A 17,285-nucleotide genomic window follows, 5' to 3' on the forward strand; every position below is an offset into this window, starting at 1 on the left:
AATCCCTCCCAGCATCAGAATCTTTTCCAATGAGTCAACTATTCACATGAGGTGGCCAAAATCCTGGAGTTTCAGCTTTAGCATCATTCCTTCCAAAGAAATCCCAGGGCTGATCTCCTTCAGAATGGACTGGTTGGATCTCCTTGCAATCCAAGGGAGTCTCAAGAGTCTTCTCCAACACCACAGTTCAAAAGCATCAATTCTTCGGTGCTCAGCCTTCTTCACAGTCCAACTCTCAAATCCATACACGACCACAGAAAAAACCGTAGCCTTGGCTAGACGGACCTTTGTTGGCAAAGTAATGTCTCTGCTTTTGAATATGCTTATCTAGGTTGGTCACAGCTTTTCTTCCAAAGAGTAAGTGTCTTTTAATTTCATGGTTGCTCTCACCCTAAAAAGATTAAATAATGTTAAATACTATGTCAGTTTCTCAGGTTGTAAAAATCAGTGAATAATAGCATTAAAGGTCTCCCCCTGGGGTCTGTTCAGTGCAGTCTGGACATCTGACTGTTCTTTTGTACTGTGAAGTAAAGACAGGGACAGATTTTCAAAGGTGTGGTATTAAAGGCTCCAAACCTGCTTTCTGAGAAAATTTTAATTCTCTTCAAACAATGGCTTAGACATCATAGGTTTTATCAGGTGCTTGTGTGTGTGCTAAGTCACTTCAATCATGTCCAACTCTGCAGCCCTATGGACTATAACCCACCAAGCTCCTCTGTCCATGGGATTTTGCAGGCAAGAATACTGGAGTGGGTTGCCTTGCTCTCCTCCAGGGGATGGTCCCAATCCAGGGATGAACATGGGTCTCTTATATCTCCTGCATTGGCAGGTGGGTTCTTTACCACTAGCACCACCTGGGAAACCCTGAATCAGGTGAGCAACATTTTATAATGATATGGACAAACAGAATTGCTTGTTTAATGGGCTTATTTCTTTATTCTGAGTTCTCATTCATAGGTGATCGTACATTTTCAGAAATGATGTCAAATTAGCAGGAATGAGCTGAATATTTATTAAATGGTATAGATACCATATAAGTAAAGAAGGGAAAGAAAGTGTAGAACAGTGAGAAGTGTAGCTCCCATTTATTTATAGTTCATGTGCAAATCAATTTTCTCTTTCACACATGTGCATGCACACACATACAAAGGTTTTTGAGTTATTCATTCTTTAAGAGTGTCTTTGATATTCCCTTCCTCGTTTTATAGTTAGTAAAACTGAGTTCTGGAGAGATGAGATACCTCATCAGTGTCCGGGGCTTCACCCACCCTGGGGCGTCCATGCAGCACAGACTTTGGTGGGAAGGGGCCCTGCTGGACTGGACTATGCAGCAATTCTTCTGTACATGATGTTGAAAGGTTGTTGCTGACACACGAAAAGATGCTGGGATTCTTGGCCTCTGGAGGAGAAGAATTCAATCCGGGGCCAGAGATGAGGCTTGATCGCTCAGAGCTTTGTGTAATAAAGTTTTATTAAAGTATAAAGGAGATAGAGAAAGCTTCTGACACAGGCATCAGAAGGGGCAGAAAGAGTACCCCCTTGCTAGTGTTAGCCATGGAGTTATATACTCTCTAATTAGTTATTACAGTGAATCAAAAGAATGTCTGGAGGTCTTAAAGACCTCACTAGACCTACTCCCATAATTTACACCTTAAGATAACAGGATTAGCCAGAAGGTTTTTTTCCAGAGGCTGTCCTCAAGCAGGATACATTATTGTTATATAATCCTAAAGAATGTAGTGGAAAAAAAGTTTGTCCTTTCTTCCTCCTTGAGAATTCCAGTCCCCTCTCTCCTTGGGGACCCCTGGACTTCTTATCAACCTGCCTAGGAAATGACTCTCTAAATGTGACATTTATAAACATGGACTGCTCTCCTATTCTCTGTGTAGTTGGGACATGGAGTCAGGGCCCCACGCACACATTTCCTCCTAGGCAGGAAGGGAGGGTCAGGGTAGAAAAGTAACAGAGAGCAGAGCCCTGGCCCTGACTTGATCCATCCATCCACCCATCCATCCATATAAATATAATAAAAATTTCTCCTTACTCTTCTTCCTATTCCCACCTCCTCCAAATCCTGGAGGATAAAACAAAAACAAACATTTTTTATATTACATCTGTTAATAACAACTAGATGTATTATACCAGATCTAATTAAAGTAATCCTTTAAGTTCATTGACCTGAAAATATTTCTGTAACAAAATAGGGAGACATGAAGTAATCACATTGGCAACATTGATTCAGGCTGATGACATCAACTCCAAGGTCTAGGAGTCAGAAGGTTCAGGAATTGAGTCCCAGTCTCTCTGTTGATCAGGTGTGTTTAGTTCAGTTCAGTCACTCAGTCGTGTCCGACTCTTTGCGACTCCATGAATAGCAGCATGCCAGGCCTCTCTGTCCATCACCAACTCCCAGAGTTTACTCAAAGTCATGTCCATTGAGTCAGTGATACCATCCAACCATCTCATCCTCTGTCATCCCCTTCTCCTCCTGCCCCCAATCCCTCCCAGCATCAGGGTCTTTTCCAATGAGTCAACTCTTCACATGAGGTGGCCAAAGTATTGGAGTTTCAGCTTCAACATCAGTCCTTCTAATGAACACCCAGGACTGATCTCCTTTAGGATGGACTGGTTGGATCTCCTTGCAGTCCAAGGGACTCTCAAGAGTCTTCTCCAACACCATTGTCGAAAAGCATCAATTCTTTGGTGCTTAGCTTTCTTCACAGTCCAACTCTCACATCCATACATGGCCACAGGAAAAACCATAGCCTTGACTAGACGGACCTTTGTTGGCAAAGTAATGTGTCTGCTTTTTGATATGCTATCTAGGTTGGTCATAACTTTCCTTTCAAGGAGTAAGTGTCTTTTAATTTCATTGCTGCAATCACCATCTGCAGTGATTTTGGATCGCAAAAAATAAATTCTGACACTGTTTCCACTGTTTCCCCATCTATTTGCCATGAAGTGATGAGACCGGATGCCATGATCTTAGTTTTCTGAACGTTGAGCTTTAAGCCAACTTTTTCACTCTACTCTTTCACTTTCATCGAGAGGCTTTTTAGTTCCTCTTCACTTTCTGCCATAAGGGGGGATCAGGTGTGTGGTTTGGCTAATTGATCCTTACAAGCCTGTTTCTTCATCTGTAAAATGGAGATAATAAAAATATCAACCTCATGAGGTTGTTTTGAGGATGAAATGTGGTTGTGATTTTAAAGCACCTGACTCCTAGGAAAATAACAAGCACTCTATAAGTATTAGAATGATTTTGAAAATAAATTCTTAATTATAAGCCAAGCCAGTTTTTGGTAAAATTTCAAACATAAAATGTGACATGTAAGAAAGAAACTATCTGAGTATTTAACTTCTATTGTTTGATTTGATATTTTTATAGGTGCTCTACGCACTGTACATTATATAAATCAACAATAACAATATTCTGTTACCATAATATAAGCAATGTAGTATGTAACATTTGTCTGCATGTTATCTTTAACCACTTGGAGGCTTTTGAAAATATTTAGTAAACATGTATTTAAAGGTATCAAACTGATAAATTCTAGTTTAATATTTTCCCACATAGATCACTTACTTGGACATTTTCTTTTCAGATTGCCTTGACAATCTTAGGATGGTAAGTGTGTTGATCCTTCTGTGTCTAGGTATAGAGGCCTTTGAGGCTTGAGTTAGTTTAGTGTTGCCTTAATTTCAAATATACTCTTCAATCACCACCTGGGCAGCATGATGTGAAAGAGCAGAAGGCTATGAACTGACATGAGCTGGTTAAGATTCCTGTTCTTCTGTTTAACAGCTTACCGTCCTCAGACCAGTGATGTGACCTCACTTAATCTCAATTTCCTCGTCTGTGAAATGGGACCAGTACTTCCTGTGCAGCTTGTTGTGGGGATTAGAGATAATCATCGTCAGGGTCCAGCACAGAGCTTGGTGCACAGATCTTACTCCCAGGAGCTGAGAGAAGCTGTGTGGATGTGTACAAATGATGGAGCAGAATAAGACCGTTCTTCAAGAGCAATGAGAGATGTAAACAGGGCCTTAGGAACCCAGCAGGAAGAGAGTGACTCCAGGATGGTTTCATGGAGAGTATGTGTGGGCTGAGCCTGGAAGATGGGCAGGATATTGACAGGCTGTGAGAGGAGGGAAAATTCCAAGTGGAAGAAAAGCCATGAAGGAAGGTGTGTCCTTCCCACTGCTTGACACGAGTCCAGCCCTCTTGTCCCAGGGTCTCACATTATGCCTGCATCAACCACTTCATCAGTCTGCTCTGTGGTGCTTCTACTGTAAGTCTCCACCATCACTGAAGGGCCCTTGATGTACTTCTGAACAGATGGCATCAAGCCAGCATTGCCATTTCCTAGTTTGCCTCTAGTGTTTGTGTCTGCTGTTCAGTAAGAATTGGTTTTATTTAACTTAGGATAAAATAATAATAAAAATAACTTAGAAGGGAATGACAGAGGATGATATGGTTGGATGGCATCACTGACTCAATGGACATGAGTTTGAGTAAACTCCAGGAGTTGGTGATGGACAGGGAGGCCTGGCGTACTGCAGTCCATGGGGTTGCAAACAGTCGAACATGACTGAGGGACTGAACTGAACTGAACCTAGAATAACAAATGTGAATAAGAACACCTTCCTGTCAGTGGAAGGAACTGTAATATATTCTCAACTCAAGCTTTTCCTCTTTAATCAGAAAATGGTGACTGATAAATCAGCTTGATTTGTTTTACTTCAAATCCTCAAAAATGTTTTTCCTCTTGGTGGCTTGTTCATAAATAATTTGCAGGGTCAACAACACACTTAAAGTATTACTACTAGACTCAGCGATAGTTTCTTATGTCCTGGAAAGAGAGGCCATAAGTGCCTTTTCTAGAATGTGGTTAAGATTGCTATGGTGCCATTTTAAGAAGAAAACCATTTGAACAAGAGAAAATCAAAGCTTAAAAACTAGGTGGAACAGTTTGCAAGGACCGTCAAAAGTGAAAGAGAAGCCAAGAAATTCTGTGTGTGTGTGAGGCTGAGAACACAGCTCATTCTTTTTTAAAAATGAAAACCAAAAGCAAGAGGTAGTATTAATTCCTGAGCTCAAGAAAGAAAGAAGGTGAAATAACGATAAATTGTGAGGGCTTCATCTGCAGAAAGAAACTAAAGAAATGAAGGCTTCATCTGCAGAAATGTACTGCTGTGCTTCCTAGGTTGATGCCTGAGGGGTTTAGTGATAAAAACTCCAAACAAAATGTTCGTCTATGTCAAAATATGCCAAGGGATAACTATAGGCAATGTAAGACTTCTAATATAATACTGTGTAACTTAAGCCTGATTTTTATCTTGTTATTTTGGGAATGTTCTTGTGATCTATTCTTTTTTCCCCCATGATGCTCTGGGGAAAATAGGCTGATTTGTCCATTTACTTCTTGAATAATATTCATATATAACTACTTTTGATTGATTCCCAGATCCTCAAGTTGCAACTTCATTTCCTTCTTAGCTTTGAGTTTTTCCTCATCCACAAACAAGTATCTACTTAGTCCAACTGATCTGCTGGGTGTCCCTCGAGCACACTGTTTCTTTCCTTTTGGTTTTCTTGACCTGCCTGCTCTTTCTGCTCCCATTTCTTGTACAGACCTTGTCTGTCACTCTGTCGCTTGCCTTAAGTATCACTATGAGGACTCGGGTCAGGTGTTATCCCTTCTCTGAAAGTGGGAAGCTGAGGCCGAGATCAGCAAAATGTCCAGTTGAAGACACACTCATTCCCTGATGAGACAAGTCCTATGCCTTCACCAACCTGGGCTATCAGCTCTCACGCCTGTGTCTCTAGCACAGACGTTCACACCTGCATGTCCAGCTGCACCATGACATCACCGAGAGGTCATCTCAGCTTGTCTGCTAGCAAAGTCTCCTAAGCCTGTATCCAGCATCTCCCCCAACTCAGTAAATGGAGACCCTGTCCTTCCCCTTCCTCACCCCAAACACCACAGTCTCCCCTTCTCTTATAGCCACACCCATCCTGCCTGCAGGTCTTACAGACTCCACCTTCCAAATGTGTCTGGAGTGTGACCCCATCTCTCCATTCCTGCTGCTTCCACTGTGGTCCTGACCATGGTCATCTGTCACCTAGATTTTTCCATTAGCCTTCTCATTTGTACCCACCCTAACCCTTCCCCACTGACTGTTGTCTGCAAAGCACAGGAGTGATTCCTTAAAAACCTCAGACCACATCAGTCTTCCCCTTCCCCCTTTCACTGGAGTGACAGAGGCTATTCCTTCTCTGTCTTGGCCCTCACCCCTCTCATTCTTACTCCCTTCTCCTGCCTCTTTGTTCTGAACCCCTTGGGCATCTCCACCATGGCCCCTGCACTCGCCCCTCCCTCTGTGAGGAGCAGCCTTTCAGGGTCTGCCTGAGCACCACCCCTTCCCCTAGATCTGCTCACATCGGCTCTGAGCAGAGCCCTCCCCCAACAGTGTGGACTCACTTCCCTCCTTCACTCTCCATCCCCCTGAGCAGCTTCCTTTCATTCTCATCCTCAGTACTTACACTCAGGTTGTTTTCCATATCATCCCTCTCCCACCATGGAGAGAAACTCTAGGAGCTTTGTTTATTCACAACTGAATTCATTGATTCCCAATAAATATCTGTTCAAACAGTCAAATGCATAGATGGTGTGAAAAGCTAAAGAATGAAAACAAATAGAAAACACTAAGAGCGGTGTGTGTGTGTGTGTGTGTGTGTGTTCAAGGTTACAGTTACTCTAGCATATACCCACTGTTGTGGCTTCCCTGGTAGCTCAGTGGTAAAGAATCCACCTGCCGGTGCAGGAAACATGGATCCGATCCCACTCCAGTATTCTTGCCTGGAGAATCCCATGGACAGAGGAGCCTGACGGGCCATAGTCCATGGGGCCAGGAAGAGTCAAACACTACTTAGCAGCTGACATGCATGCACGTTAATCAATTACTTGTATGAAGAATTAATACTAAAATGTAAGATGGTAGTAGAATATATTTTAAATCTTTTTCTTATTCTCCTTTCCTATCTCCATATAGGATTTACAGCTTTTGAAGGAAGGAGATCTAACTGAGATAGGAGACAGAGGAGTCCCGCTGAGTGAAGGACAGAAAGCCCGGGTCAGCCTCGCCAGGTAAATGGGGTTTCAGTTGCCATCCTGCCCCTCCTCCTTCTTGGCTCCTATTGGACATGAGCACGCAGACCCCATTCCTGGGTGGGCCTGTGTGAAGTAGGGTCTTGGCCCTTTCCCTGGGCTTATAGAAGGAACATGAAGTTGTTGGACACCATCATAATTCAGAGATGGGACCCATTTAGATCTCCTTACTTCAAAAGCAGTAAATCCTATATGGAGATTGGAAAGGGGAATAGGAAAAAGATTTAAAATATATTCTACTACATCTTACACTTTTAGAGATGGGCGTGTGAAGTGTCTTCTGACGTCTATCTACATTTTCTAGAGCCGTGTATCAGGATGCAGACATCTACCTCCTGGACTCTCCGCTCAGCACAGTGGATGCAGGAGTCAGCAGGCACTTGTTCCAACAGTGGGTTTGCTCCTGTTTTCTATCATTTCTGTTTTCTAAGAATCCTGTAGAAATCAGGGAAGAGAGCTCAGGAAAGCCTTTGTGCTTCAGGAGACTCAACTTGCTTTGCCCTGGTGTTCCTCCCTCCCCTCCCTTCCCTCCACAGAAGACCCATCGTAGAAAAATTTTGCATCATGTTGAAGTCCAGATAGGAAAATACAAAAGGTACTTACAGTGTGTGGAGGCCAGTGGAGTCTGTGCTTTAGTGAGTGAGGGATATATGGCAAAGGTCTCCCTGCTACTTGCAGTTGATGGATCCAGACACTGTGGATGGATCCAGACTTCAGGAATAAAAAACATGATGTTTTAAAAAACATGTTTTTAAATCAGAGAGTGAGCCTCTATATCCTGCTGCTTGGCTGCCAGTCCTTTTCCTTCATCATTTGTTTAACGCACATTAGAAGAAAAGTTTTCAGGTCTGACACAGGGCTTCTGTGGAAAGACCTTGTTAGTTTATACTTGTTATTCTATGACTTTGAAAATAAATTCTTTATTAAACCTAGAATTAATAAAGTCTAGAATTTGAGAACATTTATTCCACATCTAAGTATGATTTCAATCATTTCACTTATTTCATGGATGCTTACTAGAATCAATACTTAATCCTACAATGTAGGGTCAACTATAATCTGACTTAAGTCTTTTTAAAATGAATTTATTTTTTTATTGAAGGATAATTGCTTTACAGAATTTTGTTGTTTCTGTCAAACCTCAACATGAATCAGTCATAGGTGTACATACATCCCTTTACAACCTCCCTCCCATCTTCCTCCCCATCGCACACCTCTCGGTTGATACAGAGCCCCTGTTTGAGTTTTCTGAGCCATACAGCAAATTCCCGTTGGCTATTTTACATATGGTAATGTAAGTTTCCATAGATCTCACCCTCCCCACTCCTCTCCCCATGTCCGTAAGTCTATTCTCTATGTCTGTTTCTCCATTGCTGCCCTGTAAATAAATTCTTCAGTACCATTTTTCTAGATCTTGTATATATGAGCTAGAATACAACATTTATCTTTCTCTTTCTGACTTACTTCACTCTGTATAATAGGTTCTAGGTTCATCCACCTCATTAGAACTGACTCAAATGTGTTCATTTTTATGGCTGAGTAATATTCCACTGTGTATATATACCATGAATTCTTTATCCATTCATCTGCGATGGACATATAGGTTGCTTCCATGTTCTAGCTACTGTAAATACTGCTGTAATGAACAATGAGATATGTGTGTCTTTTTACATTTTGGTTTCCTCAGGGTGTATGCCTAAGAGTGGGATTGCTGGGTCATATGGTAGTTTTATTCGTAGTTTTTTAAAGGAATCTCCATACCATCTTCCATAGTGGCTGTATCAATTTACATTCCTACCAACAGTATAAGAGCATTTTCTTTTCTCCACATTCTCTCCAGCATTTATTGTTTGTATGCTTTTTGATGATGGCCATTCTGACTGGTATTAGGTGATATCTCATTGTGGTTTTGATTTGTATTTCTCTAATAATGAGTAATGTTGAGCATCTTTTCATGTGTTTGTTAGCCATCTGTGTCTTTGGAGAACTATCTGTTTAGATCTTTTTCCCACTTTTTTATTGGGTTGTTTGTTTTTCTGGTATTGAGTTGTATAAGCTTGTTGTATATTTTGGAAATAATCCTTTGTCAGTTGTTTCATTTGCTATTATTTTCTCTCATTCTGAGGGTTGTCTTTTCACCTTGCTTATAGTTTCCTTTGCTGTGCAAAAGCTTTTAAGTTTAATCAGGTCCCACTTGTTTACTTTTGTTTTTATTTCCATTACTCTAGAAGGTGGGTCATAGAGGATCTTGCTTTTACTTATATCATCGAGTGTTCTACTTATGTTTTCCTCTAAGAGTTTTAAAGTTTCTGGTCTTACATTTAGGTCTTTAATCCATTTTGAGTTTATCTTTGTGTATGGTGTTAGGAAGTGTTCTAAGTTCATTCTTTTACATTTAGCTGTCCAATATTCCCAGCCATTTATTGAAGAGGCTGTCTCTGCCCCATTGTATATTATTGTGTTCTTTGTCAAAAATAAGGTACCCTTAGGTGCATGGGTTTATTTATGGGCTTTCTATCTTGTTTCATTGGTCTATATTTCTGTTCTTGTTCCAGTACCATACTGTCTTGATGACTGTAGCTTTGTAGTATAAGCTGAAGTCAGGAAGGTGGATTCCTCCACCTCCATTCTTCTTTCTCAAGACTGCTTTGGCTATTCAGGGTCTTTGTGTTTCCATATGAAACGTTTTGTTCTAATTCTGTGAAAAATGTCATTGGTAATTTGCTAGGGATCACATTGAATCTGTAGATTCCATTTGGTACTATAGTCATTTTCACAGTATTGATTCTTCCTACCCAGAAACATGAAATCTCTCTCCATATGTTTATGTCATCTTTGATTACTTTCATTAGTGTTATAATTTTCTGTTTCCAGTTCTTTTGTCTCCTAGGTAAGTTTACTTAGATATTTAATTCTTTTTGTTGCAATGGTGAATAGGATTGATTCCTTAATTTCTCTTTCTGATTTTTCATTGTTACTATATTGAAATGCAAGAGATTTCTGTGTATTGACTTTGTATCCTGAAACTTTGCTGAATTCACTGGTTAGCTCTAGTAATTTTCTGATACATTCTTTGCTGCTAAGTCACTTCAGTTGTGTCCGACTCTGTGGGTTTTCAATTACAGTATTATGTCATCTGCAAATAGTGAGAGCTTGACTACTTCTTTTCTGATCTGGATTCCTTTTATTTCTTTTTCTTCTCTGTTTGCTATACCTAGGACTTCCATAACTATGTTGAATAATAGTGGTGAAAGTGGACACCCTTGTCTTGTTCCTGATCTTGGGGGGAATGCTTTCAGTTTTTCTCCATTGAGAATAATGTTTGCTGTAGGCGTATCCTATACGGCCTTTACTATGTTGAGATAGGTTCTCTCTATGCCCATTTCTTGAAGAGTTTTAATCATAAATGGGTGCTGAATTTTGTCAAAGGCTTTTTCTTCATCATATAGTTTCTATCTTTCAGTTTGTTAATATGGTGTATCACATTGATTGATTTGCATATATTGAAGAATCCTTGCATCCCTGGAATGAACCCAATTTGATCATGGTGTATGAGCTTTTTGATGTGTTGCTGAATTCTGTTTGCTAAAATTTTGTTAAGGATTTTTGCATCTATGTTCACCAGTGATATTGGCTTATAGTTTTCTTGTTTTGTGTTGTCTTTGTCTGGTTTTGGTATCAGGGTGATGGCAGCCTCATAGAATGAGTTTGGAAGTGTTCTTTCCTCTGCAATTTTTTGAAAAAGTTTTAGAAGTATAGGCATTAGCTCTTCTCTAAATGTTTCATAGAATTCTCCTGTGAAGCCACCTGGTCCTGGGATTTTCTTTTTTGGGGAGATTTTTTATTACAGCTTCACTGTCAGCACTTGTAATTAGGTTGCTTGTTTCTATTTCTTCCTGGTTCAGTTTTGGAAGATTGAACTTTTCTATGAATCTGTCCATTTCTTCCAGGTTATCCATTTTATTGGCATATAGTTGTTCATAATCATCTCTTATAATCATTTGTATTTGTGCATTGTCTGTTGTAACCTCTCCTTTTTCATTTCAAATTTTGTTGATTTGATTCTTCTCTCTTTTTTTCTTGATGAGTCTGGCTAAAGGTTTATCAATTCTGTTTATCTTCTCAAGAACCAGCTTTTAGTTTTATTAATCTTTACTATTATTTCTTTCATTTATTTTTCTTTCATTTCTGCTCAGATCTTTATTTCTTTCCTTCTACTAATATTGGGGGGGGTGGTTTTGTTGTTGTTCTTCTTTTCCCAGTTGTTTTAGGTATAAAGTTAGATTGTCTATTTGATGTTTTTCTTGTTTCTTGAAGCAGGATTATATTGCTATAAACTTCCCTCTTAGAACTGCTTTTGCTGCATCGCACAGGTTTTAAGTTGTCATGTTTGCATTGTTATTTGTTTCCAGAATTTTTTTGATTTCCCTTTTGATTTCTTTAGTAACCTTTTGGTTAATTAGAAACGTGTTGTTTAATCTCCATGTGTTTATGTTTCTCACAGTTTTTTTCTTATAATTGATATCTAGTCTCATGGCATTGTGGTCGGAGAAGATGCTTGATACAATTTCAATTTTCTTAAATTTGCTGAGGTTTGATTTGTGGCCCAAGATGTGGTCTATCCTGGAGAATGTTCCATGTGCACTTGAGAACAAGGTATGTTCTTCTCCATTTGGATGGAGTGTCCTGAAAATACCAATGAGATCATCTAATGTATCATTTAAGACCTGTGTTTCCTTCTTAATTTTCTGTGTTAATGATCTGTCCATTGGTGTGAGTGGGGTGTTAACAACTCTATTGTTGTTAACAACTACTATTGTTGTGTTACTGTCAATTTCTCCTTTTTTATCTGTTAGTGTTTGTCTTACGTATTGAGGTGCTTCTATATTGAGTGCATAGATATTTACAATTGTTATTATCTTCCTCTTGGATTAATCCCTTGATCATTATGGAAGGAATTGTCCTTCCTTAACTCTTGTGTTATTCTTTATTTTAAGGTCTATTTTGTCTGATATGAGGACTGCTACTCCAGCTTTCTTTAGCTTTCTGTTTGCATGAAATATATTTTTCCATCCTCTCACTTTCAGTGTATATGTGCCTTGAGGTCTGAAGTGAGTTCTTGTAGACAGCATGTATATGGGTCTTGTTTTTTATCCATTCAGCCAGTCTGTGTCTTTTGGTTGGAGCATTTAATCCATTTACATTTAAAGTGCTGCTGCTGCTGCTAAGTCACTTCAGTCCTGTCCGACTCTGTGCAACCCCATAGACAGCAGCCCACCAGACTCCTCTGTCCCTGGGATTCTCTAGGCAAGAATACTGGAGTGGGTTGCCATTTCCTTCTCCAATGCATGGAGGCATGCTGAGTCGCTTCAGTCGTGTCCAACTCTGTGCGACCCCATGGACAGCAGCCCACCAGGCTCCTCTTTCCACGGGATTCTCTAGGCAAGAATACTGGAGTGGGCTGCCTTTGCCTTCTCCAACATTTAAAGTAATTGTTGATATATATGTTCCTATTGCCATTTTCTGAATTGTTTGTGGTTGATTTTGTAGATCTTTTTTCTCCTCTTGTATTTCTTGATTGTTTAAGTCCGTTTAACATTTGTTGTAAACCTGGTTTGGTGGTACTGAATTCTCTTAACTTTTGTTTGTCTGAAAAGCTTTTTTATTTCTCCATCAGTTTTGAATGAGATTCTTGCCAGGCACAGTAATATTGGTTGTAGATTTTTCCCTTTCAGTACTTTAAATATATCCTGCCATTCCCTTCTGGCCTGCAGAGTTTCTGTTGAAAGATCAGCTCTTTAAGTGTATGGGGTTTCCCTTGTAAGTTATTTGTTGCTTCTCCCTTGCTGCTTTTAATATTCTTTCTTTATGTTTAGTCTTTGCTAGCTTGATTAGTATGTGTCTTGGCGTGTTTCTCCTTGGGTTTATCCTGTATGGGAGACCCTTTGTGCCTCTTGGACTTGATCATCTATTTCCTCTTCCATGTTGGGGAAATTTTCAACTATAATCTCTTCAAAAATTTTCTCATACCCTTTCTTTTTCTCATCTTCTTCTTGGACCCCTATAATTTGGATGTTGGTGTGTTTGGTATTATCCCAGAGGTCTCTGAGACTATCCTCAGTTCTTTTCATTCTTTTTATTTTATTCTGCTCTTCAGAAGTTATTTCTACCATTTTATCTTCCAGCTCATGGATTCGTTCTTCTGCTTCAGATATTCTGCTGTTGATTCCTTCCAGAATATTTTTAATTTCAGTAATTTTGTTGTTTATCTCTGTATGTTTACTTTTTAATTCTTCTAGGCATTTGTTAATTGATTCTTGCATTTTCTCCATTTTTTCAAGGTTTTTGATCATCTTTATTATCATTATTCTGAATTCTTTTTCAAATAGTTTTTCTATTTCCTCTTCATTTATTTTGACTTCTGTTTTTCTATTTTGTTCCTTCATTTGTGTAGTATTTCTCTGCCTTTTCATTATTATTATTATTATTTTAACTTTGTCTGAGATCTCATTTTCCCAGGCTTCAAGGTTGAATTCTTTCTTCCTTTTGGTTTCTGCCCTCCTAAGGTTGTTCCAGTGTTTGTGTAAGCTTCCTTTAGGGTGAGATTTGTTCTGAGTTTTTTTGTTTGTTTGATTTTCCTCTTATTGGTAAGGCTGAGTGAGGTGGTAATCCTGTTTGCTGGTTGATTGAGTTTGTATTTTGAATTTGTTTGTTGTTTAGGTGAGGCGTCCTGCACAGGGTGCTACTGGTGGTTATTGATGCCAGGTTTTGTATTCAAGTGTTTTCCTTTGTGTGAGTTCTCACTATTTGATACTTCCTAGGGTTAGTTCTCTGGTCATCTAGGGTCTTGGAGTCAGAGCTCCCACTCTAAAGGCTCAGGGCTTGATCCCTGGTCAGGAATGAAGATTCCACAAATGATTTGTTATGGCATTAAGTGAGATTAAAACAAATAGCCCAAAACAAGAAGCCAAAGATGAACCTCAGACAAATGGCAGTTACAAAGCCAGGCAAATAATAATTAAAATAATGGAATATACACATATACACATACATCTATAAGCAAAGTCTAAACAATCTAACAAAAATAAAGTACAATAGATTGATCCAGCAAACAAAAGAAGTCAAAAATTATATTTACTAGTTAAGAACAAAACTAACTAAAGCACAAACAGGAAAACAAAATGAAAGCAAGGTGCCAAGTGGGGAATAAAGCAATGGAAATAGAACTAACACATATGTTGAGAGGAAAGGAAGGAAATTATAGATATGCAAGATTAAATAGAGGTAGGTGAAGAAGATTTATGTACATTAAAGATTAACTACAAGGGAAAAAGTACAGTAGGAAAGGTAAACAAAGGAATAATATAGAAAAATATAATACATTTAAAAAATTAAAAAATAAAAAAAGAGAAAAGGAAAAAAAAAAAAAAACAGGAAGAAGAAAGAAAAAAGCGGTGGGGGGGGAAATAAAAAGGAAAACTCCATGGAACTGCAAAAGCCCAATGTAGAGGCAGAGGTTTATAACAACAATAAAAATTATGATTGAACATAAACATATACATACACACCCATAGCAAAATAAAAAAAGTTCAACAAAAATAAAGTACAATACATTGCCCTGGCGAACAAAGGAAACCAAGAATTGTATCTACCAGTTAAGAACAAAACTAACTAAAGCACAAACTGGAAAACAAAACTAAAGCAAGGTGCCAATTGGGGAATATAGCAATGAAAATAAAACTAACAAATATGTTAAGAGGAAAGACAAGAAAGAAAGAATAGATACACAAAGTTAAATAGAGGTAGATAAAGAAGATTTATATGCATTAAAGATTAACTGCAAGTTGAAAAGAACAGTAGGAAAAGCAAACAAAGGAATAAATCTAGAAAATAGTAATAACAGATTTTAAAAATTTTAAAAAGAGAAAATTAAAAAAAAAAAGAAAACTCCACAAAAATGCAAAAGCCCAACACAGAGGCAGAGGTGATTCATGGGGGGAAAAAAAAAAAAGTTCAAAAGCTTAATTAGATTTCATAGTGCCAATAAAATCAACAACTACAACAGAGGGGGGCAAAAAAAGGGGGAAAAAATCCAAAAGAATCTACAGAACAAGTCAAACCATAAACACAATAAATGTTTTTCTTGAGTCACTGCTGTCAGCGTCCTTTCCCTCCCTGGGAGTCACAGTCCACCTCCCCTCCCTAGGATGCTCTCCAACATTGTGCTGATCTCTGGTTAGCTCCCCCCATTTAGGCACTTAGAGGGCTCCCCTGCCTGGGGCCCTACTCTGTAGTTCAGTGCATGAGACGATTGATGGGCCAGCCTCTCTACTGTTCAGCTGCCAATGCTGGAGTGTGGAGAGAGAGGCTATGGTGATGGCTCCACCCCCTACGTGTGACTCAGCAGTATCGCCTTGCTTCCATGGCTGCTCAGCTTTTCTCCACAGGCATTTCCCATCACAGTCTCCTCCCTCACATCTGCCCTGATCCATCTCTCTGCAGTCAACAGCAGCCCTCACCCTGGGCTTGCTCCACAATCACTAAACTCCAGCTCCCAGATGCTACCTCTTCCAGGAGACCAGCGTTCCTGTCCAGGGTATGTATGGCTGTGGCAGGGACTGTCTGATTCTCATTCTGTTTAGGCTGCCACAGACCAGCAATTTCACTTTCAGCCTTATGTGTTTCTCCTCTGACTCAGACAATTGTCCTGATGGGGGGATCGGAACCCTGCTTCAGTTCCCCCACCTGCCAAGGGCAGGTCCAGTCCTACTAACACTCCTGTTTTTCCACCTAGTCCTTCATTCTACCAAGTTTTGCATGGTTCTATATATTCTTTTCCGTTGGTCAGGTACTCCTATCCACTCTCAGCTGGTGTTCTGCATGCACTTCTGTGTCTGAAGGTGTGTTCCTGATGTATCTGTGGAGAGAGATGTACTCCACGTCCACCTACACCTCCACCATGTTGTCCAATCTCTACATTTTCTTAAGTATGAGATCCAAAACTGAATCCAGTCTTCCAATGAAGGTACATATGAACTCAGTAAAAAATGTTAAATTATTTTCTTTCCTCACATTCTTTTTTCTTAGCATCTTTACTGGGAACCTCCCCGGCCACCACTGCTTCCCCTGGCTTAAGTCTTGACTCTCATTCCTGTTTCTGGAATTTAGAACTTGTCAGTGACTCTTGGGTGGCCACACAGTGACTAAAGTAGAACAACTCTGAGGCTTTTCCGTGTAAAAGGTGTCCTAACACACACTGACTGAGGCCTCTATGGAGTCTAGACTGGCCTTTTTCAAAGCCTTACAAATTTTTTTTTTCCCTAAAGCAGCCTCCACATCTTTCCCATGGTTAGTTCCCTTGCTGTTGTTCACCTTGTTAAAGCCAATGAGTCTTCCAGGTGCACTTATTAACACCCTGCTGTGTGCACTGAGATTGATGCCCTTACAGACGTTACTTCACAAAAACCTCTTAGTTTACAAGGACACTGAGCCAAGAGAGAAGAGGGACCCACCCTGGGCAAATTAAGGGAGACTAGGACACCCAGCTCTCATTCCTTCCTCTAAGGGACCTGTCTCTACGTAGAACTTGTTAAGATGGATGCCTGCGGAAACCTCAGCCTAGTCAGGGTTGAGGTTTGATACGGGATAGTAAGTGCTAAATGGAAGTGGAAGTAGCAGCTGGAGGCTTTCACTGAAGTTGGAAAGCTCCCTGTGCCCAGGGCTTGGTGGGCAGTGCCCTGGGGCTTGCAAGGTAGGCAGGTGTGTGGAGGCTGAGAAGAGGACCACCTTTGCTGTAGGAAGAATAGAAGCTCAGGTGTGGAGGGAGGAGGAAGCAGGGCTGGAGGAGGCGGGGTGTTTGGCAGAGAGAAGCTGTTTGGGAATTCTCGCTGTCAGGTCCTGTGTTAGTTTGCCAGGTCTGTGTCCATCCAGGCTGTTCTTACAGAGACCAGAGCCTGGGAGGCTTAGAAATGATGGAAATTTCTCTCTCCTGGTTCTGGAGGCTGGGAAAATCCAAGTCAGGGTGCTGAAAGAGTCAGTGTTTGTTGAGGGCCCATTTCCTGTGTCCTCGTGTGGTGGCAGGGGTGAGGGAGCCACATGGGTCCTTTCATGAGG

The 17,285-nt window shown here is 40.1% G+C and overlaps 1 protein-coding gene across 1 annotated transcript in view; it reads left to right on the forward strand.

The window, feature by feature from the left end:
* The window catches only part of LOC139186277 (ATP-binding cassette sub-family C member 4-like), a 158,891-nt gene that overhangs the window by 49,270 nt on the left and 92,336 nt on the right, over positions 1–17,285 (forward strand). The window contains 2 exon segments of the mRNA XM_070800558.1: positions 7,057–7,151; positions 7,477–7,563. Coding sequence (XP_070656659.1) covers positions 7,057–7,151; positions 7,477–7,563 — 182 coding nt within the window.

The sequence above is a fragment of the Bos indicus genome, chromosome 12 (genome assembly GCF_029378745.1).
Source record: "Bos indicus isolate NIAB-ARS_2022 breed Sahiwal x Tharparkar chromosome 12, NIAB-ARS_B.indTharparkar_mat_pri_1.0, whole genome shotgun sequence".
Taxonomy (NCBI): domain Eukaryota; kingdom Metazoa; phylum Chordata; class Mammalia; order Artiodactyla; family Bovidae; genus Bos; species Bos indicus.